The sequence below is a fragment of the Panthera onca genome, chromosome A3, assembly GCF_046562875.1.
Source record: "Panthera onca isolate mPanOnc1 chromosome A3, mPanOnc1 haplotype 2, whole genome shotgun sequence".
Taxonomy (NCBI): Eukaryota; Metazoa; Chordata; class Mammalia; order Carnivora; family Felidae; genus Panthera; species Panthera onca.
Genome location: NC_138341.1, coordinates 26,143,845 through 26,165,968, shown reverse-complemented (window position 1 = coordinate 26,165,968; position 22,124 = coordinate 26,143,845). Strand labels below are relative to the sequence as shown.

Here is a 22,124-nt window from a genome sequence, read left to right as displayed (position 1 = left end):
ACTACAGCCCTTACCGTCCACTGATCACCCTTTTGACTAAACTGTGGCAGAAAAACCAAAGCTTCCAATGGTCTCTAGCACAGAAAAGGCCCTCAATACAGTTCTTAGTTTCCTTTATACATTGTTCTTAACTCTATAAACCCAAGTAATACTCAAACTCAACCAACCAAACTGTACCAAGTCAAGAGAAGAGTGGGGTGGCAGAAACTTACATTCACTGTTGTAGTTGAAATTATTAGCTAATAATTTTAACTACAAGCAAACTACATAATCTATGGCAGTGACCCAAAGGTCAAATATTGTCAACTACCTGTTTTAGTACATAAAACTTTACTGGATCACACCTACTACATGAGAATTTTGAGTAGCTGTGACAACTTAAAATATTTACTAAATATTTACTAAATTCAACAACAAAAAATCAAACGCAACATAAAAACTGACAAAGGACATAAAAAGACATTTTCAGAGTAGATATAGAAATAACCAATAAGCAAATGAAAAAATGTTCAACATCATAAATTAGGGAATGCAAATCAAAACCATGATGAGGCATTGTTTCACATCCATTAGGAAGACTATTATTTAAAAAACCCTAAAACTAACCAATGTGGAGAAATTAGAAACCCTTGCCCACTGGTAGTAGCAACATACAAATGGTACAACTGATGTGGAAAAGTCCCTCAAAAAATTAAACACAGAATTACCATATGATCCAGCAATTCTACTCCTACGCAGATACTCAAAAATACCGAAAGCAGGGAAGCAGATACCTGTATATTCATGTCCATAGTAGCATTATTCACAATAGATGGAAACAACCCAAATGTCCATCAAAAGACAAATAGTGAAACAAAATGTGGTGTGTGGGTGTGTGTGTGTGTGTGTGTGTGTGTGTGTGTATAATGGAATATTAGGCAGCCTTTAAAAGGAATGAAATCTGGGATGCCTGGGTGACTCAGTCGGTTAAGAGTCCAACTCTTGATTTCAGCTCATGTCATGATGTAATGGTTCGTGGCAGAACACCCGAAGTGTTCTGCACTGGCAATGGGGAGCCTGCTTGGGATTCTCTCTCTCTCTCTCTCTCTCTCTCTCTCTCTCTCTCTCTCATGCTCTCGCTTTCACTCTCTCTGCCCCTGCCCTGCTTGCTCTCGCTCTCTAAAATAAATAAATTAATTTAAAAAAAGGAATGAAATCTGATACATACTACAACATGGCTGATGAACCCTGAAAACATTATGTTAAGTGAGGCAAGTCAGACACACAAAAAATACCATATGATTCCATTTACATAAGGTACCTGGAATAGGCAAATTCATACAAACAGAAAGTAGAACAGAAATTACCAGGGACGGAGGAAAGGGGAGAATGGAGAAGGGAATATAGGTGGAGAGTTATTATTTAATAGGTACAGAGTTTCTGTCTGGATTGATAAAAAGTTCTAGAAATTGGGGCGCCTGGGTGGCTCAGTCAGTTAAGCGGCCGACTTCGGCTCAGGTCATGATCTCGCGGTCTGAGTTCGAGCCCTGCATCGGGCTCTGAGCTGTCAGCACTGTTTCAATTCTGTGTTTCAATTCTGTGTCTCCCTCTCTCTGACCCTCCCCCGTTCATGCTCTGTCTCTGTGTCAAAAATAAATAAACGTTAAAAAAAAAAAAATTAAAAAAAAAAAAGTTCTAGAAATGGATAATAGTGATGGTTGCACAACACTGGGAATGTATTTAATGCCACTGAATTGTATGCTTAAAATGATTAAAACAGCAAATTCTATGTTATCTATGCTTTACCACAATAAAAAAATTACTGGGGCACCTGGGTGCCTCAGTTGGTTAAATGTCTGACTCCTGATTTCAGCTCAGGTCATAATCTCATGGTTCATTAGATTGAGCCCAGCATTAGCACAGAGCCTGCTTAGGATTCTCTCTCTCACCCTCTCTCTCTGACTCTCCCCCCACCCCACCCCCTGCACGTGCACATTCTCTCAAAATGAATAAACTTAAAAAAAATTACTAAATGGCCCATTATAAGCAATTTGCTATCCCTTGGTATACAGCAATGAAAATGAACAAAACTACTGCCATGTGCAACATCACAGAATAATTGACAAGCATTTATTGATTTCATTGTAAAGCTGAAGATGGGGAAAAACTGACCTATAGTGTTAGAGTTAGGATTTGTAGATACCTTCACAAAAGATGGGGAAAAGGAGCACGTGGAAGATGGAAGAAAGCATGACAAAGGCAGGCTTTTTGAAGTAATATTCTATTTTTTTTAATGTTTTTATTTATTTTTGAGAGAGAGAGACAGGGCAAGTGGAAGAGGGGCAGAGAGAGAGAGAGAGAGAGAGAGAGAGAGAGAGAGAAAGGAGACACAGAATCCGAAGCAGGCTCCAGGCTCTGAGCTGAGCTGTCAGCACAGAGCCCCACATGGGGCTAGAACCCAGGAATCACGAGATCATGACCTGCACTGAAGTCAGACACTCAACTGACTGAGCTGCCCAGGTGCACTAGTAATATTCTATTTCTTAACCTGGTGGGGTTTCAGACTGCTATGTTCACTTTGAAAATTCATTAAGCAATAAAGTAATTGTGCACTTTATATATAAGTTAATCAAAGTTTACTTAAAAACTAAAGAACAGAAGATCAGATATATTGATATGCAAAGAGAGTCCCAATACATTGAAAAGGTACAGATCAGTTTATTATAACATTTGTTTCCTCTAATGAATACTTACATTTATATAAGTAAAATCAGATAACTTATTAGCAATCATCTTCCCAAGGCTAAGATTACAGAGGATTTTCACTCCCTATATTTGTTCATTATTTTAATTTTTGAGTATGTGCTACTGTACAAGCAACAGAAATACTAACAACATCCGTCTTTAAATTGACGTAAGTCTAGGGGTACCTGGGTGGCTCAATCAGTTAAGGGGCTGACTCTTGATTTCTGCTCAGGTCACAATCTCATGATCTGTGAGATTGAGCCCCATGCTGGGCTCTGCATAATGGCATGGAGCATCCTTGGGATTCTCTCTCTGACTCTTCCCCACTTGTGCTTGCTCTCTCAAAATAAACAATTTTAATTTAAAAAATATAAATAAATAGAGGTAAATATAGTGGACTAAGTTATGAATTATCTACTTCATCTTTTTCATTCATATAGTAGTAGTACCCACACTGCCAGAGGGAGGGTCAAAACAAGAGTAGTTTGAGGTAGAGAGAGAGGATATGTGTTTGTAGTAAGTAAGAAGATGGGGACATAAGTCCTCGCTCATCATTTAAAAAAATTTTTTTACATGTTTATTTTTGAGAGAAAGAGAGACAGCATGAATGGGGAAGGGGTAGAGAGAGAGGGAGACACAGGATCCAAAGCAGGCTCCATACTCTAAGCTGTCAGCATAGAGCCCGACGCAGGGCTCGAACTCACGAGCCGTGAGATCATGACCTGAGCCGAAGTCGGACGCTCAACTGACTGAGCCACTCAGGCACCCCATTGGTCATCATTTAATAGCAGTACGACTTTGGGAAAGTCAGTCAATCTCTCTGAGCTTTAGTCTCCTGACCTAAAAGCAAGATGACATTTTTTTACCTAACCGAGTTATGTCAAAAATCAAATGAAATAGGATATGTGACAGACAATACTTTAAATAATAAAGAAGCATGTAAACATTACTTTTACTATTTTTATTACACTTAGTACATTTGTTGGTTGACTAAATCCTTCTACTTCTGAACTGCATGCACAGTTGTACGTTCTTGAGTTTTCCTCATTTAAGTTATATAAAGCCACTGCTTTTACTTGTTTAGTCCTTAGTATACGCCTACAAAAAATTCCAGGGAACAAATATATTCATTTTCCTACACAATTTTCTGCTAGCAACTTGCAAGTGTCACAATTGACAGAGTAACAAGTATCTTTAAAAATCCTACAATAGAGTTTATTGTGTGCTAAATACTAAGAAACCACAGGGACCATGAAGCATCAGCAAATAGCCCCCAGATTAATTCTCTCATAGGTCACTATCACTGGAAAGGACACTTAATTTAAAAAAAATTTTTTAATATTTATTCATTTTTTGAAAGAGAGAGAGCACGTGCATACACACAAGTAGGGGAGGAGTGGCGAGAGAGGGGACACAGAATTCGAATCGGGCTCCATGCTCTAAGCTGTCAGCACAGAGCCCAATGTGGGGCTCAAACTCATGAACCACAAGATCATGACCTGAGTTGAAGTTGGACGCTCAACCAACTGAGCCACCCAGGCGCCCCTGAAAAGGACACTTTCTACTGTGTTTTAATTCAGCAAAAAAGTCACACTTGCATTCACTTTCTAACTTCAAGGTTTATTTCTAAAGTAAAAACTTATTTTCCAGGGCGCCTGGGTAGCTCAGTCGGTTGAGGGTCCAACTTCGGCTCAGGTCATGATCTCATTGTTTGTGGGTTTGAGCCCCTGATCGGGCTCTGTGCTGACAACTCAGAACCTGGAGCCTCCTTCAGATTTTGTGTCCCCCTCTCTTTCTGTCCCTCCCTGACTCATGTTCTGTCTTTCTCTCTCTCAAAAATAAAATAAACATTAAAAAATATTTTTTAACTTATTTTCCCATTTAATTCCCATGTTTTGAATTAAAAAGTTTTGAATCCCATGTAAAGAAATCATTTTGGTTTTGGACATTTTCTTTAAACCTTAAGAATGCCAATTAGTTTATCTTTTTAAAAGTCTTTTGTATTTACTATGGGTAGTGGGTAAGTTTAATTTTTTTCAGTGCATTTTCTCTATTTTCCAAATTCTCCACAAAAAGCTTGCATTACATTCATATATGAATACAGAAAGATTGGGGCGCCGGGGTGGCTCAGTCTGTTCAGTGTCGGACTCTTGACTTCAGCTCAGGTCATGTTCTCATGGTTCATGAGTTGGAGCCCTGAATCGGGCTCTACACTAACAGTGTGGAGCCTGCTTGCGTGCTTGGGATTGTCTCTCTCTCCCTCTCTCTCTACCCCTTCTCTGCTCACGTGCATGTGCCCATGCTCTCGCTCTCTCTCAAAATAAACTTTACCAAAATATTAAAGAAAGTACAAAAACATTAATTTTATCTCTTTTATAACAAGAAGCTAAGACACTAAGTGAGCTTAGGCGGAGACTTCCAACTTTTTTTCTGAACTAAGGGTCACAATTAGCAAAAAGATTTTTATATCACTCTTTAGATAATTCTCTTTCTTTCCCAAATGTAATTTACACTGCACTTGTGTCCTAAAAATGGTAACAGAAACTAGGTATGAAGGTTTAAAACAATGTTCTAACATAACCTCTAGGAGTTATAATTTAAGAGGATTGTTGAAATTAAAAACAGTAGTCTCATTTTCTGAGGACCTACTAGGTGCAAGCACTAAGTATTTTCCAAACATGGTCTCAGTATAGTAAGGAACTTGCCCAAGATCTTAAATAGTCAGAATTCAAATGCCATTTTGGATATTAGGCGCTGCAATTAAGGGTAAAATTAGACCCTCAAAGCTAAGGAAGAGGAAAGCAGTCCCTAACACCCAGGAGCTGGCCTAGTACTATTAGTATCAGCTAGGGTCTGGTGTAACTAAGAGTTGATCTGGCATTACACCTAGGTCTGGTGTTCTTTTGAACATAAACAATTTCATACAACATTAGCATCAGATAAGGCTACTCTATGATGGTGATGGATCAAGACAAACACAAGACACAGACAAAACATGAACACTGTCCAAGCCATGAAATACCAAACACCCCCCTTTTCAGCCTAATGAGTGCTTCTCAACCAGTAACAGCTTTAGCCTTATTCTATTCTTCCCTCTTCCTAAATCACATTTAATCACACTTAATCATAGAATATCTTCACCTCCTCATATCATCCAATCCAGAGTAAAACTGTACTTCCTTAAAATCCTCCTCAAAATCACCCAATACAAGCCCAAATCCTAGAGTAAGTCATTTCCAACACCCTTTCCCTAGGATGCCATGGTTTCCACAGCGCACGTTCTCCCTGCTTCAATGATAAATTGCACCTGTTCAATTACAGGTGTGTGTTCCTAGTGATGGTTGACTGAAAGACATTGACAAAACCCACTTAAAAACAACAGTTACTTCTCTTCCTCTCTATTGTAGCATAAAGTATCTGTAGAAGAGCTGGAAAGATACACGAATAAGTTTAGAATGTCTATGCTCTACCTAGTTAGCTGTAAAACAAGTCTCCAAGATAATCATAGATTTTGCTATTTTTCTTTCTTCATTGACCAGAAAGAACAACTGCTGACATGTGAGTCTGCTCAAAGTTTTATTCTATAGGATATCTAGCATGAGCAGTTAATCCACAAAGAGAAAAAATAGGCACATTAATAATTTCACGGGTATTATATAGGTCAAGGAGAATTGTAAGTCAAAAAAAGAGGAAACCATTAGAAAAATAGAGAATCCATACTTTGCTAGAAGTCAAAAGGCCAACTACTGGATTGGATGGAGCACGGGGAATATGATAGTAGAAAAAAGAGGTAGGAAAGGTTAGGGAAGATCCTTTGTCAATAATTTAATAATTTTAATAATTTAGTAATTTAATATCCATTTACTGACTATTCCTCAACTATCATCTAGATGACTCATCTGGATAGATTCTTAGGAATCCAGTTACCAGATGAGTTTTATAGGGTTTAACTACATTCTACATTAGGAAAAATATAAACTGCAATAAAAAAGATCTAAAAACACAGCAAGGGATACAGTTCCTAACAGTGGCTGCCTTTTTGTCTTTTTAGTGCAAATGCCACTAACTATTCTTGAAGAGAAATGTGAAATGTTTATTGTGTATTTAATAAAAGATGATGTTATTCTTTTGGAAAAGGGTGATATTATGTGAATGTCCATCCATCAGAATAATTATTTCCTTGTTCTAATCATAGAAACTTCAGAGCATAATCATCAGGCCCAAGAAAATTGTCTGAAATCAGTCTTTTCAACATGGTGACTAGCAGGTTTTAAGGGTAAAAGAAAGCATACCAAATCTGACATTTATTTTCTCTCTTCTCTATCTTTACCTTCTGAAAATATAGATAGGCAAGTATTTTGTGCGTGTTTTAAACAGCATAAGGATGAATTATAGGGAATTACACAATTATACGACAATGTTTCAAAATTCTGTTTTAAATATAAACTGGGAATAAATATAAAAAGATTCTATTAGACAATTTCTGTCCTTGATGCCAGGTTCTTCAGCCCTACAATATCCTGAGAAACCAACTCTCTCTCTTTCATACAACATACTGGGCCCTTACTGTCAAGTTCTACACACTCCAGGTAATCAAACCACACCTACAAAACCTGCACCACTACTTGCAGGAGTCATGCCAAACATGTTAGGTCATGTTCCGGTTAATCCAAAGACCCACTATGACAACCTCCTCCTTTCCCCCAAGTATTCCAAAGGGTCTAGTGCAAGCATTACACAATAGAAAATCTGCCTAGTATAAAGCAGAAAGTACAATATTCTTAACTTCACCTAAACTCTGTTCCTGGTTCTGCTAATGTGAGTTCACTCTTTAAATTTCAGTTTCTCCATACACATGATGAATATAAAAGGTTATCAGTTTTCCAAAGATGTTCAACAATTAAAAATATATCCACAAATTATTTAACTCCTTGACAAAAATGAGAGATATATAAAATGCATGAAAACACACACATCTTTTATTAATCACATAGCAAATGCCGTCTTATCTCACTGGAGAGGAAGTGAGTTTTTCTTACGTAGCATCAAGAATGCAGAGCTATGCAAATGAATTAGTATCCAATAAATTCTTGCTTTAATGAATAGAACTCAACTATCCTTACATTAGGTAAACAGAATTTGCTGTGTTATTCTTCTCTGTTTAAAATAGTGTGGCTTCGGGGCGCCTGGGTGGCTCAGTCGGTTAAGCGTCCGACTTCAGCTCAGGTCACGATCTCGCGGTCCGTGAGTTCGAGCCCCGCGTCAGGCTCTGGGCTGATGGCTCGGAGCCTGGAGCCTGCTTCCGATTCTGTGTCTCCCTCTCTCTCTGCCCCTCCCCCGTTCATGCTCTGTCTCTCTTTGTCTCAAAAATAAATAAATGTTAAAAAAAAAAAATTTTAATAAAAAAAAAATAGAGTGGCTTCATACAAACTTAGGCATTTATGAAAATTCAGTATCAAAGCTGAGTATGCCAAAAGAATAAAATACAAAATAAGCAGTCACTATATAAACCACATGTATACACTACTTTATTAAAATAAGATTTAATTTGGCCTTTATTACTTCAAGGCATCAAATGTTTCAATTAATTAACACCACTAGAGTCTGAAATAGCGCACTTCACCTGCAGAAACAAAGTGGCTTTCAGCACATTTAGAAGCTAAGTCAAGTTGCTAAGGGAATAGCAGTGCATCACATTACTAGCCCCTTGATGGTTTACCAGAGTTAGGAAAACTTTGATGACTGATTTAAAGACAATTCATTTCTTGCTTTTTCTTTCTTTCTTTCTTTTTTTTTTTTTTTAAGTAGGCCTCATGCCCAGCACAGAGCCCAGCGTGGGGCTTGAACTCACGACCCCAAGACCAAGACCTGAGCCAAGATCAAGAGTTGGACACTTAACCAACGGAGCCACCCAGCAGCCTCAAAGGGTTCTATTTGTTTATATATACAGTATTTTTGACACAGTGGGAAAGAGGGAGAATGAAATTCTCGTATTCTTCTATACTGTCAAAGACAGCTGAGAGATAAATAGGCTTCAAATGTGAACTCTTGCAACTACTGGATTAAGGCTCAAGTACAAAAAGTTTCAATATTCTAAAGAAAAAATAGGAGATAGAAGAGAACCATGACAATATAAACTTAGCTTTAACTCATTTTTAAAGGAAAATGAATAATTTGTTTCAGTTTGAATTAGTTTTGGCATATAAGGCATCAGTTGCAGAACTCAAACTGAAGAGTTACCAAAGCCCATTCCGACATCTTTTAGAAACTAAAATAAAGCAAAAAACTTTGAATAGAAACATTATTGGTAGAATGAGGCTGATGTGGTCCATGGATTGCTGAAATATTTATACTTAAAAAATATTTTAGGAGGATTTAACTATAATAGATGCAGGCATACATGTGATACTCTAAGATAAATTATAAGTATGAAACACAAAGTCTAAATTCTACTTCTGTCACTTATCCCTCACATGAAACTGATTTCTCTTTAAATCTAATAGCCTCAGATCTTTTTTTTTTTTTTTTTCATATCTAGGTTTTCCTTGCCCTCTCCTCTTATTCTACCTCCCTCCTAACTCCCATCACTCAGTGTTAAATAAAATATCCTTATATTTTCTGGCATTCTTTTCCTAAATACTACAATGAATCTACCTTTAAAGATCTTCCCTCTATTCTAAACCATCTTTTTACCTAGACTGGTAAACTTCTGAAGACCCTACTGTAACCAGATAGTGCAATAAAACAGTGCTTCTCTAGGAAGAGACGATGGTACTCTTCACCCTCACCAAGGATCCTTGGATGTTCCTAAGTGGTGGTACAGCATAAAGCAGTTAACAAAAAACTTCCTTCCACAAACACATGGTATTTTTGTTCTTAAACAGAACTCCTTCCTATAACTCTTTTTTTTAAATAAAGATTTTTTTTAAAGCAATCTCTACACCCAATGGGGGGCTCAAACTCAGAACCCTGAGATCAAGAGGTGTGTGTTCCACCGACTGAGCCAGCGAGGTGTCCTTTCCTAGAACTCTCTTAACCTCCACTGTCCTAACAATCAAAAACCATGAATGCCTGTCCCTTTCCTTAAATCCAAAGGAAATAGGTTTCAACAAAACTGAAATTCTAGAACAGTTTCTGCAGTTGACAGTGGTGAAATATTGCAAATGAACAGCAGATTGGTTTTTTTTTTTTCCTTTCTAACTGACAATGTAAGTGAACACCTAATTGAGGTGGGATAGAAAAATGTTCTTTGGTAGTTACAGGAAAAAGAAGATCTCAGCGTACCAGAGGGAGAGATGAAAGGAGGGATTTTCAAAATGTTTTAAGACATCTTCTAACTTCAGCTCTCATCTTCCATAAAAAAATTTTTTTCATTAGCAATCAGCATAGGTTTGAAATGCTTTAATCCTTTGGGACTCAGTTTGTTCATCTGTAAAATGCTGATACTAACAGTACTTTTAACTCACAGGGTAGTTGTGAGGATTAAATAGGTAATACACATAAACCTAATAGTACAGAGCTTGGTGCACAGAACCACTTAAAAACGTTTAAAAAAATCTAAAGGATATAGATTTTGCTTTCATTCAAAGTGGGAAAGAGGGAGATGGAAAAAAAAAGATATACATCTTTGCTTCAAGTTTTATTATAAAACGAGCTATGTAAGTTTTTCCTGTTCATTTAACATTTCAATTTAGAAACTTAGAGGCAACCTTATGCTGATTTACATAAAATCAAACAAGGCACAAATTTCACGTTAAACTAGAACTGGATAGAAAAGCACTTGGGAGTCATTCTATTGATAAAATGCCTGTCCTGTAACTTCAAACAAAATGCCAATTTAGCTATAATCCGATGCAGCTGTTCCTTTCAAAATTAAGTCACCATTTGTTCTTTTTTTTTTTTTTTTTTGACACTACAGTACTTTGCTTTCATTAAAAGCTTCTAACAAGGCACAGCTTCTCCGATACCAAAACCTTTTGGAAACCTGGCTCAGAGGAAGCCACACACTGTTTACAGTGCTAGAAAGGATCCGTGTGGTCACTCTAGGACAACTGTCACTGTCACTAGCACGTCCGGCTGTCTCAGGGACTTGGGTCATGTCGAAGTGAAGGGGAAGGCTGGTGTCTGAAACAAAGTCGACAGCTAGGGTGGCTGAATGGGGGGAGGTTTAACTGAGAACAGGACGAGGGTCTGACCGCGGTGAAGCCGTCTGGTGGGGTGGATCAATTCCGAGGGTGCACTGCCCACTCCCAGAGCAAAGGGACGCAGGTGTTGCCATCCCTCGGCAACCCCACCGCTTTCTTTCTGGCGCCGCCTCCCCCCCTCCCCTCAGCCCCCTAGTTACCTTTCTCGTCCTCATCGATGCGCAGGGCAACGGAGATGTACTCGAAGGCCTGTTTGTGGAAGGCTCGGACGCGCTCGGCCTCCCCGCCCGGCACTGGTGCCGGGGGCGAGGCCGAGGCCGGCGCCGGCGCGGCCCGGGAGCTCCTCTTGGCAGCCATGAGGGCGCGGGAGAAGCGCTGGCAGAGCCACACGAAGAGGAGCCCCAGGTGGAAGGCGACGAACCGCAGCAGCGCGAAGCCTATGAACAGCGGGTAGGAGAAGTAGTACAGGTTTCGCTTATGCGGCGACTCGGACGGGGGGGCCGGCCTGGGGGCGGGACGGGCGGGGGCCAGGCAGGGGGGCGGAGGCCTGGGAGGCACCGGGCTGCTGCCGCCGCCGGAGCCTTTCTTCTTCCCTCGTCCACCCGGAGAATTCATTCACAGCTCCCACTGCCGCCGCCGCCATAACCCGCCTCCCGCAGACCGACGGCGACCAAGCGACGGCGGCGGCCACTGGGACGGCGAGGGCCACAGACGCCCGCGCGCCCGCCGGTCCCAGGAGCTCGGCACCTCCACGCGCTGCTCGCAGGCTCCGCCCCTTTCTCCGCGCTCGGCCAAGAGCACAACCCCTTTCCTCCTCCAGCGGTCGGTAGCTACTGCCCCTCCCTCTCGGTGTCCTCTCAGCCTCCTGGTAGCTCCGAGCGGTGACCGCGCACGCGCACGCACACCCATGTCTTTCTCCGGCGCGCGCGCGCACGCCGCCGTCTTTGTTGACCCGAGCTCCTACTGCGCGTGTGCAGTTCCCGCCCTTTGGGCCCTTCCCAGCGGGACTACTGTTCCCAAGGTACAGTTCGGCTACGTTGTCCTCAGGGACTGGTCGCTCTACTGGCAACGCTGTCCCCGGCAACTGCTGAGCGGGGAACCTTGGTCATCAACTCCTCAGCGCAGCGGGTACAGCTGCGGCTTGGGGTCGTTCTGCTAGTTCGCAGGGCTCCTATCTCGCACTGTCATCGTTTTCTTATATTTCTTTCAGCATTTTCTGCCAGTCTTCCGCAAGGGATGGTTCACCTGTGTTCCATCTCAAAAGTAATGGGTACCATGAAAACACTCTCAGTGTCCATCTATAGGAAAATGATTAAATGAATTTTGGAATACCTATATGTAATTCCGTGGACCATTTAAAAAGAATGAGGTGGACCTATATGTACTGATAAAGGAAGGTGTCCAGGATATATTGTTAAGTGAAAATAGGAAATTACCGATCGGTGTGGTATGATCCTATTTTGTATTAAAAAGAAAAAAAAAAAAGTAAGGGTACCAATCTGGGAATTATTATCTGAGAAAGAAGCAATTGTAGAGACGTATAAACTCAAGGTCACCGAAAACAAAAATGTTAGCTCACTGGAATGAAGTGAACGATTCTAGAGGTTTAATTAGTATGTGTTTAGATGTCTATTTTGAAGAATTAATTCGTTTGAATAGGGACATTCCTAGGTTTTGCACAGTAATCACCCCACAGCTTACTAAAGAGTCCAGACTGGGCCCTTTTTTTTTTTTTTTTTTTTTTTTTTTTTAATCTACTGGATGTCCCTTCCTTTGGGGAACTACCTACCCACTTCTGCTGCCTGTATTCCAATGAGCTGCAAGCAATGAACCCAACCTCCCAGATCACAGAAGTGGAAACATGAGGTTAATATACTCTCCTACAAACTGGAATCTTGGATGGACACACTGGGATAAAAGATAGTAGGAACTGAGTTGCTCTAAAGAGCTAGTCTATCAGTTCATCTCATTGAGATCCCCAGAGCTGCCAGTCTCCTGGACTGGTCACTTGATAGTGTAACCTATCCAATAAACTATTCAGCCTGTATCTCTATTTCTCTGTTTCTCTCTCTCCCTTTCTCCATCTATCTCTCTTTTGTTTCCTCTCTTTTTCTTTTTACTTGGGTTAGCCATAGTTGTTTCTTGTTGCCTAAAATTAAGGAATCCTAACTGATAAAGTCCCCATTGTTGACAGAGTGAGGTTTATAAATGCTTCATGCCAGCTTCCAAGAATCTCCATATTCTGGCCAAAATTTTGTCTAATTTTTTCCCACCACTACCTCCCTACAAACATAGGTTATTGCAAAAATGACTTACCCCCTGTTTCGCTACAACTGCTCCCCACCCCTTTGCCTGCCTCTGTGCTTCTGCCAATTCCTCATTCTGAAATGTCCTTTCCTTCATATTTGATTAATTTCCATTCCTGACTTTTCTCTTTTGAACACCATAGTACTTTTGTTGTAATGTGAAATCCCTTATATTTATACATGTATCATGCAAAGAAAATATGTGTAACTTATATGTACAAAGAAAAATAATGAAACAAACAGCATCCAGTTTAAGAAAAACTAATGTGACCTGTTCCTTGAAGCACTTTGTGAGCCCCTCCCTAATCTCAATCTCCCCCTTTCGAGGAAGCTGCTGTCCAAAATTTTGTACTCATTGTTCCTTTGCCTTTCATTTTAGTTTTGCAATGTCTGTATGTATTTCTATAGAATATATTGTATAGTTTTGCCTGGTTTTGACCTTATACAAATGCAACCATACCACATGTATTCTTAATTAGCAGTTTTCTGCTCAATAGTTAAGTGTTTGTGATAACTCCTTGTTGATTTGTATAGGTATAGTACATTTATTTTCACTGCTATGTGGTTTTCCACTATATGAATTTACAACAATTTATTTTACCATTCAACTGTTGATGGTGCCAGTTTTGTTTTTGTTTTTCCTTAAACAACTTTTTAACTTGCCAAGACATGGCATACAGTAGAGTGGATCTGGAGTCAGATTGGTTGCATTTTAATCCCTGCTCCACCACTTTCTATGATCTTGGACTAGTGAGTGACTCAGCTTTCACATCTATTACATAATAACAGATTAGTGCCTGGAATGAAGTTGCTGCTTGATAAGTTGTTGAATGAAGAAAGGTTCTCTCACATCTACACATATACTATAATCCACTAAAATGAATTACTAGCAAGTTTCCAAACATTCATTGCTCTTTCCTAGGACCACAGTTATCCTTGTGTCATTTTTCTTTCCCTTAGAATTGCTTCTCCTCCTACTTCCACTGTCAAAATCTCTCATGGCTTAACCATAATGTTATCTTCTTTTCTTAAATATTTATTTATTTTGAGGGGGGAGGGGCAGAGAGAGAGGGAGAGACTGAGTCCCAAGCAGGTTCCATGCTATCAGCACAGAGCCCCACCTGGGACTTGATCCCACAAACCATGAGATCATGACCTGAGCTGAAACCAAGAGTCAAAAGCTTAACCGACTGCGCCACCCAGGCACCCCTGTAATGTTATCTTTTCAATAAATCCTTCCCTTATCACCTGCAGCAGAAATGATTCTATTTTTTAATTCTTATGACAATTTGGTTGTGTTACTCTATGACTCTTCTAATATATTGCCTTGTGTGACAGTTATTTAAATGCTTTATCACCTCCTGGTATAGATGATAAACTTATTTCAAGGCAGTGGCCAAACCTTACCCATTTTGGCTTACTTTCTGCACCTAACCTGATGCCTTGCTTATAGTACTCACTTAATAAATACCAACAATTTGAGGGGCGCCTGCGTGGCTCAGTCAGACTTCAGCTCAGGTCATGATCTCACGGTTCATGGGTTTGAGCCCCACATCAGGCTCTGCACTGACAGCTCGGAGCCTGAAGCCTGCTTCCAATTCTGTGTCTTCTGCTCTCTCTCTGTCTCTCCCCTGCTTGTGCACACTCTCTCTGTCTCTCAATAAACATTTTTTTTAAATTAAAAAAAATCAATAATTCAAAAAACAATTCAAACAGGTAATTGTTGTAAATATCTGTTGCTGTGTAATAAGCCACTCCAAAAATTTACTGGCTTAAGATTACAGCCATTTATTTACTCATGATTTTGTGGATGAGCAATTTGGGCTGAGTTTAGCAGGCAATTCTTCTTTTGGCCTTGCCTTGCCTGAGGTCATTCATGTAGATGTTAGTCATCTGATGGCTTGATTGAGCCTGGGTGGCCTAACTATCCTCACTCATGTGCCCAAATGGCAATGGTAACTGTTGGCTCGGGTATGTGTCTCCAGCAGTATATTCCAGACTTCTTTACATAGCATCTGACTTCAAGAGAGCACGTGTGGAGGGGCGCCTGGGTGACTCAGTCGGTTAAGCGTCCTAAGCTCAGGTCGTGATCCCACGGCTTGTGGGTTAGTGCCCAGCAGCATTAGGCTCTGTGTTGACAGCTCAGGGCCTAGAACCTGCTTTGGATTCTGTGTCTCCCTCACTCCCTCCCCCTTCCCCACACACCCAATCATGCTCTGTCTTTTAAAAATAAATAAATATTAAAAAATATATATTAGGGGCACCTGGGCGGCTCAGTTGGTTTAGAGTTAGACTTTGGCTCAGGTCGTGATCTCATGGTTTGTGGGTTTGAGCCCCACATCAGGCTCTGTGCTGACAGCTCAGAGCCTGGAGCCGCTTCAGATTCTGTGTCTCCCTCTCTCTCTCTGCTCCTCCCCTGCGTGTGCTCTCTTTCTCTCTTGAAAATAAATAAATGTTTAAGAAATTAAAAAAAAATTTTTTTAAAGAGAGTATGAGTGGAAGTGCAAGTTCTCTTAAAGCCTAAACCCCACAGCTGCACATTGTCATTTCTGCTGCATTCTGTCATCAAAGCAAATTGCAAGTCCAACTCCAAAGCCAGAAATGGGAGAATAAATTCTACACTTGATGGAGGAGTGACAAATTCACACTGCTAAGGGGGAATTTCTGTATGGAATTATTGTGGCCATCTTTGCAAATAATCTACCCTAGTGATTATGTGTAAAATTTCCTTTTATCTCAAGTTAAAATTTCAGCTTAAACTGTAGATGGATTACTCATCTAAGAAAGCATTTCCCAACCATTTTGCTGAATCACAAAAACCTTCTTAGTTTTAATCATGAGGTAAACTAACACAATTTTAGGGTAACAGGAACAATATGATGATGACTATTACTACTGCTAATATTTATTGACTCCATATTCTGGGCTAAGCAGGTTAACTTATACTGTCTCATTCAACCATCACTATTTGAGTTAAGCATTGCTGTCTACATCTTTAAAAATAAGGAACCTGAAGCTCTAAAAGTCTGTTACTTGCCCAAACATCACATATTAAAGATACATACTACTTCAGGAAGTTAAGAAAAATGTTTTTACATAGTCTGTTTATATATTATTAATTATGAAATAAATATATCTTTGGCCCCTAGAGCAGGAGTGATCTTTTTTTTTTTCCTTGGCGTACAGGTGTTAAGTCTCTGGCCTCTGGCCTCCCACTTGCTAGGTCTCTGCTATTCACTTGTGCTTAATATAGACTGTGTCAATATACCTTTTCCAATTTTTTGTATGGTGAAAATATGGGATTGAGAGTCAGAAAGACAGGTTTGGTGTTCTGGTTCTGGCAGTCATTAGCTGTGTAATGTGGAACATATTCTTTAAGTAGTTCCTCTGTAAAATGAGTGGAATAAGAATTAAATTACAAAATGAAAGAATTCACTTAAAGCCTTCAGCATAATATCTACGATATAAGAGGTATCAATAAATTTTCTGTCTTTTACACCTACAGTGCTGTTCCAGAAATCAGACTTTCCTGGGATCTCAATTTTTAGTAAACTCAATACACATCTTCTGCCTCTTGGAATTATACCCCAGTCAAATCCATTTTCTGAATTGACATCTTCCTAAATTTGTTTCAAGAAGAACAGTGCCTGGTTGTTATCCTGGCCTTATAGTCTGCCTGGACTGAAGATCCTAACCTTTCCATTTAACCTACAGTGGGACAGCCTCCCAGTTTGCAGATGGTAAGGACTTGCAGGACACTTAATCTTAAATGGAATCTGGGCCAGTTTCACCAGGACAAAAAGGAGGAGCTGAGTACTGTGCTAACTAATCCAGGACATTTGGTCATTTTATCACTTTAACCCATTAACTTATTTACAAAGTGATTATCACCAGATAGTTTGGTTGTTTTTTTTTTTTTTTTGGTTTTTTTTTTTTTGGCTGTTTTAGCTCTACTTCTCTTCTAAGGAACTCCTCAAACCTTCAGCTTGAGAGACACTGGATTATCAGAAGTAGGGTCCAATGACAGATATTAAGGACCACTTTTCAGAAAAGTTAAGAGAGAAACAAAAGACATGGTTGAAGGTGAGAAAGGGAGGAGTACAGTAACAGTTGGGGGATTATTATCCAATAGCTGTGTTAAGCAAAAACCTAATTGTGGGCAATTAATCATTTCTCTGTATTGAGTCCACATTGTGATGCATTTTATTCATTTACTTGTTCAACAAATAGATATTAAGCACTGACAGCATGCCAGGCAATGAGTAAGGTACCAAGATTATAGGAGGGGGTAAAATCAGATTTATTGTCTGATACACTAAATAAAAAACTCAAGTAGCAACTAGCAACAGTGATGAGACATATACAGGAGTTCCAGGTGTGGTTGCGGTATTCAAAAATGTATGTATGGTATGAACAATGAAATTTATGAGAAATCAGAGTAGCATCCCCTTATGAAACAGGGCTGCTGTTAATCAGCCCCAGCTGATTTTTGCTTTTCGAGAATATGTGCTGTACTGGGGCACCTGGGTGGCTCAGTCGGTTAAGTGTCCAACTTCAGCTCAGGTCATGATCTCCTGGTTCATGAGTTCGAGCTTTGAGTAGGGCTCTGTGTTGACAGCTTGGAACCTGGAGCCTGCTTCAGATTCTGTGTCTTCTCTCTCTCTGCCCCTCCTTTACTCATACTCTGTCTCTCTTTCTCTCTCAAAAATAAATACACATTTAAAAAAACTAAAAAAAAGAATATTGGCGTACTGTTGCCAGATTTTTAAAACATCTCAAGAGAAATGAGAATTCTCAATTTTTATGTGAAATCTATAGCTGAGGAGATATGGGCTCAAAATTTAAAAACAAACAAACCAAAACAAAACTGAGACACCAGTTTGAGATTCTCTGTTTCACAGAGGATTTGTTCTTAGTGAAAGCGTGAATGAGCTCATGGTTTTGAAATAGTAGTAGGTGTAAGAGTACAAATTGTTACCTAACCTGCTCAACGTGAGTTTTCAAGCTGTGATGCTGTGGAACCATAAGCAGAGGTAGCTAATACAGAATTTGAAATGAATGCCCTGAAATGGCCATCCAGATTATGAGACAGTACATTCAATCATCACTTGGAGTACTTGGTTATAGTAATACACTCTTACATTTCTGTATTTATGGTGGGCAGGGCATGTTTAGCGCACATGAAAAGCAGGGTAATGGGAACTGTTAGCACCAGGTGAGTGTTGGGGCATGCCAACGGAATTGTCTGTTTTCAAACCAACAGCAGTGGGTTTAGGAAGCCTTCTTTATCCTTGAGATCTTCCTCTCCACTTTGTCAAGTTAACTCATTTCCTATATTCTGGTAATGATACCTAAGTTTCTCCATTTACTCTCCTCATTACTGTTTCAGTCTGTATTATGTCTTCCTACTCCTCCCAGCTTTGCTTAAACACCGATTCTTTGTTAATACTGCTCCAAAGACATATATCTCAACCTCATGTGAACTTCTTCAGAATTCATTTTTTATATCATTTATCTTAACCTTTAGGCGGTTATTATCTTATATTGCCATTTAAATGTATCATGTATATGTATATATATCTAATACAAATTAACTAGAATACAAATTTATGAGGGCAGGCACTGCAATTTATATTTATCTTAAATTCCCTGAGCGTTTGAGATCCTCAATATCACCTCCTGATTTGTTAGAAGGACTCATAGAACTCAGAATATAGTCATACTTACAGCTATGATTTACTTTTGAGAAGTTTTTTAATGTTTATTTATTTTTGAGAGAGAGAGAGCAAGAGAGAGAGACAGGGTGTGAGCTGGGAAGGAGCAGAGAGAGAGGGAGACACAGAATCCAAAGCAGACCCCAGGCCCTGAGCTGTCAGCACAGAGCCCAATGTGGGGCTCAAACCCATGAACTGCGAGATCATGACCTGAGCCGAAGTCAGACCCTTAACCAACTGAGCCACCCAAGCGCCCCTACAGCTATGATTTATTAAAGCATAAGGATGCACAGCAAAATCAGCAAAGGGAAAAAGGCAGGTGGGGCAAAGTCTGGAGAAAACTAGGTGCCAGCTTCCAAGAGTCTTCTCTCAGTAGAGTCACACAAGACACACTTAATTCCTCCAGCAATGAGTTCTGACAACAATATTGTCCACCATGACAGTCATCGGAAACTCAGCGCTTGGGTTTTACTAGGCACCCACTGACCACGGTGTACCAAAATTCCAGACTCCTAGAAGGAAAGCTAGTGCTTAAAAGAAATTATAGTGTTTGCACAAACAATTTAAGTCACTCTAATCATTTAGGGAAGTTTTGTATTTGTGTGGGGAACTGTTTATCATTCAAATTCTCAGATACCAGGCTTTCTGCTTTGCACAAATATATACATGCAAAAACAGATTCTTAACTATACATTTTCCTACAACATACATTGTTTTTCACATAAAATTATGTAACAAATGTTTTTTTATGCCAGTATCTGTAGATCTGTCTCAATCTTTTCAATGGTTACACAGTAGCCCATTGTATTGAGATATCTTAATTTAACCTACCCCCAATCTTTTCCTGCTAAAAACTATGGTACAATAAATATCTTTCTATTTGTGCATTTTTGTATTCATATGGGATAAAGTCCTTCACAGAGAAATGCTGTGTTATAGTGAAAATTCTGTTTTAGTTTATCCCTTTTATGGTAAGCTCATGTTGAAATTGAACTCTTTACATAATATGCAGTAGTGAATGTTTTTTGACTGACTAGCCAGCATCCAATCCTTTCTTTCCCCTTCCTACCCATTCTAAGATTTTCTCTTATAGAACCAACCCTCTTCCATTGTACCATGTTCATACAATTCTGGTGGGATCAACTACTACCAGGAATGGGCATTAATTCAGGTTAGCACATCACATCCACATTATCAACATAACTGGTTCAAGACGGATAGATTAAAGGAAAGTTCAGGTTTTTGTACATGAGTAAACCTAAGAGAAGTGATGCTTTCTGTCTTTGAATATGAAAAAGAAAGCAAGCTGTCCTGAGTACTTGTAGCAATGATATCTTGACCATGAGAAATCAGCCTGAGAATGAAGGTGATATATAGAAGAGATAAAGGTGAGAAACTTGTAGATAAACAGTATAAAATCTAAGCCTGGAGGCACCTGGCTGGTTCAGTTGTAGGAGCGTGCGACTCTTGATCTCAGAGTCATTAGGAGAGCCCCATCTTGGGAGTGGAGATTTCTTAAACAAAATACTTAAAAGCTATGACGAGGGTGCCTGGATGGCTCAGCTGGTTAAGCAGTCCGATTTAGGCTCAGGTCATAATCTCGTGGGGTTTGTGAGTTCGAGCCCTATGTGGGCCTCTGTGCTGACAGCTTGAAGCTTGGAGCCTGCTTCAGATTCTGTGTCTCCCTCTCTCTCTCCCCCTCCCTGGCTTGCACTCTGTCTCTCTCTCAAAAATAAAAAAATAAACATAAAAAAATTTACAAGCCATGAATAGAGTGTGTTAGCTACCCACCTTATTACCACTGGAATTTTCAGTTGTTACTCAAAAAGTCTTGCTTGTTGTTTAACAAACTGGAGTTGGGATTTGTTACTGGAATCCCAAAGTATACTAATACATTTGTCCTCTATTTATGCATAGCTAGGAGCACCACTTTTGGAATTAGGTAGATCTGGGTTAAAATTTCAACTAGCCGTGTAAGTTATGTAACTTTATATGACATTTTCTGAATCAATTTTATTATTTTATGGGGATAATTGTATTTACTTTATAAGGGATTAGAATATTATGTGGTAGAATATGTAAATCATTTCACAGGGTGCCTGAATCCAGTTGGATGTTTTTTTTTTTCACCCTAGTTGGACTTCTAATTCAATTTTTTTCTGCATTCTCTTATACATGAATACATCAGTAATGCATTCTGATAATGATACTATAGAGAAACACTTTACACAATAATCTGGTATTATTGTGTAGTAAATTAGGTGGCATAACTACCAATTTCTATTTTACTGACCAAGTTTGTCTTTAAGAAAAGAAAAGGTTTGGGGCATCTGGTTAGCTTGGTCAGAGCATGCAACTCTTGATCTTGGAATGGTGAGTTCTAGCCTCATGTTGGGTGTAGAACGTAAAAAAAAAAAAAGAAAAAGAAAAAAAAGAAAGAAAAGAAAGAAAGAAAAGGGAAAGAGAAATGATTTCAACATGTATTAATATGAAATGGCTCTGGGTGTCTTAAAATTAAAACATATCATACTTATATATTGTACTTATTACTTAATAACTCATGACCTATTTATAAACATACATTTAAGTTATTTGGATTGTAAAAGGAAAACATAAAACATAAAATCAACACTTTTTTTTTAAAAGATTTTGTTTTTAAGTAATTTCTACACCCAATGTGGGGCTTGAACTCGCAACGCTGAGATTAAGAGTCACATGCCTTTCCATTTGAGTTAGCCTGGTGCCCCTAAAAATCAACACTTTAAAAAAATTGAAAATCTCTTAGGAAATTTTGGGGAAAAATCTAAATATAACCAACCTCTTATGTGAAATGGAAATCATTGACAATTTAGGGACTGGGAATTATAGGAAGTTTAGCTTTTTTATTTTTAGTACTCTCATTGCTAAGATCATGGCTGTATCATAAAAATCTGAATACACTCTATTCATGTCTTTAAACAGCCCATTTGACATGTTCCTTGGTATATCAACATTTCTGAGATGAGGATGGTGGTAAGGGTGCTTGGGCATGGGGTTTGGTAATGGAGACAAGGGACTTACGGGTAGAGTAGTTGTCTTCTAATATTAGCCACCAAAAGACACTTCCTTGGAAAGCTATTAAGCAAATCTGGAATATACATTTCTAGGTCTTCTTCAGAGGTGGTTGGTGTCCCTGTGCACAGACTATTCTCAGGAGGGTCTATTTATATTCAATAAATTCTATGTATTCCTCTGCA

General features: G+C 39.3%; 1 protein-coding gene across 4 annotated transcripts in view; it reads right to left on the bottom strand.

The window, feature by feature from the left end:
- SPAST (spastin) overlaps positions 1 to 11,761 on the bottom strand; it is a 52,479-nt gene extending 40,718 nt beyond the window's left edge. For 2 of the 4 annotated variants that reach the window (XM_060645159.3, XM_060645166.3), the window contains exon 1: positions 11,069 to 11,761. In XM_060645159.3, the coding sequence (XP_060501142.1) occupies positions 11,069 to 11,483 (415 nt within the window). In that variant the 5' untranslated portion in view covers positions 11,484 to 11,761. The remainder of the gene's footprint in view (positions 1 to 11,068) is intronic. The other 2 variants (XM_060645143.3, XM_060645150.3) reach the window with 1 other exon arrangement.
- Between the last annotated feature and the right edge of the window lie 10,363 nt (positions 11,762 to 22,124).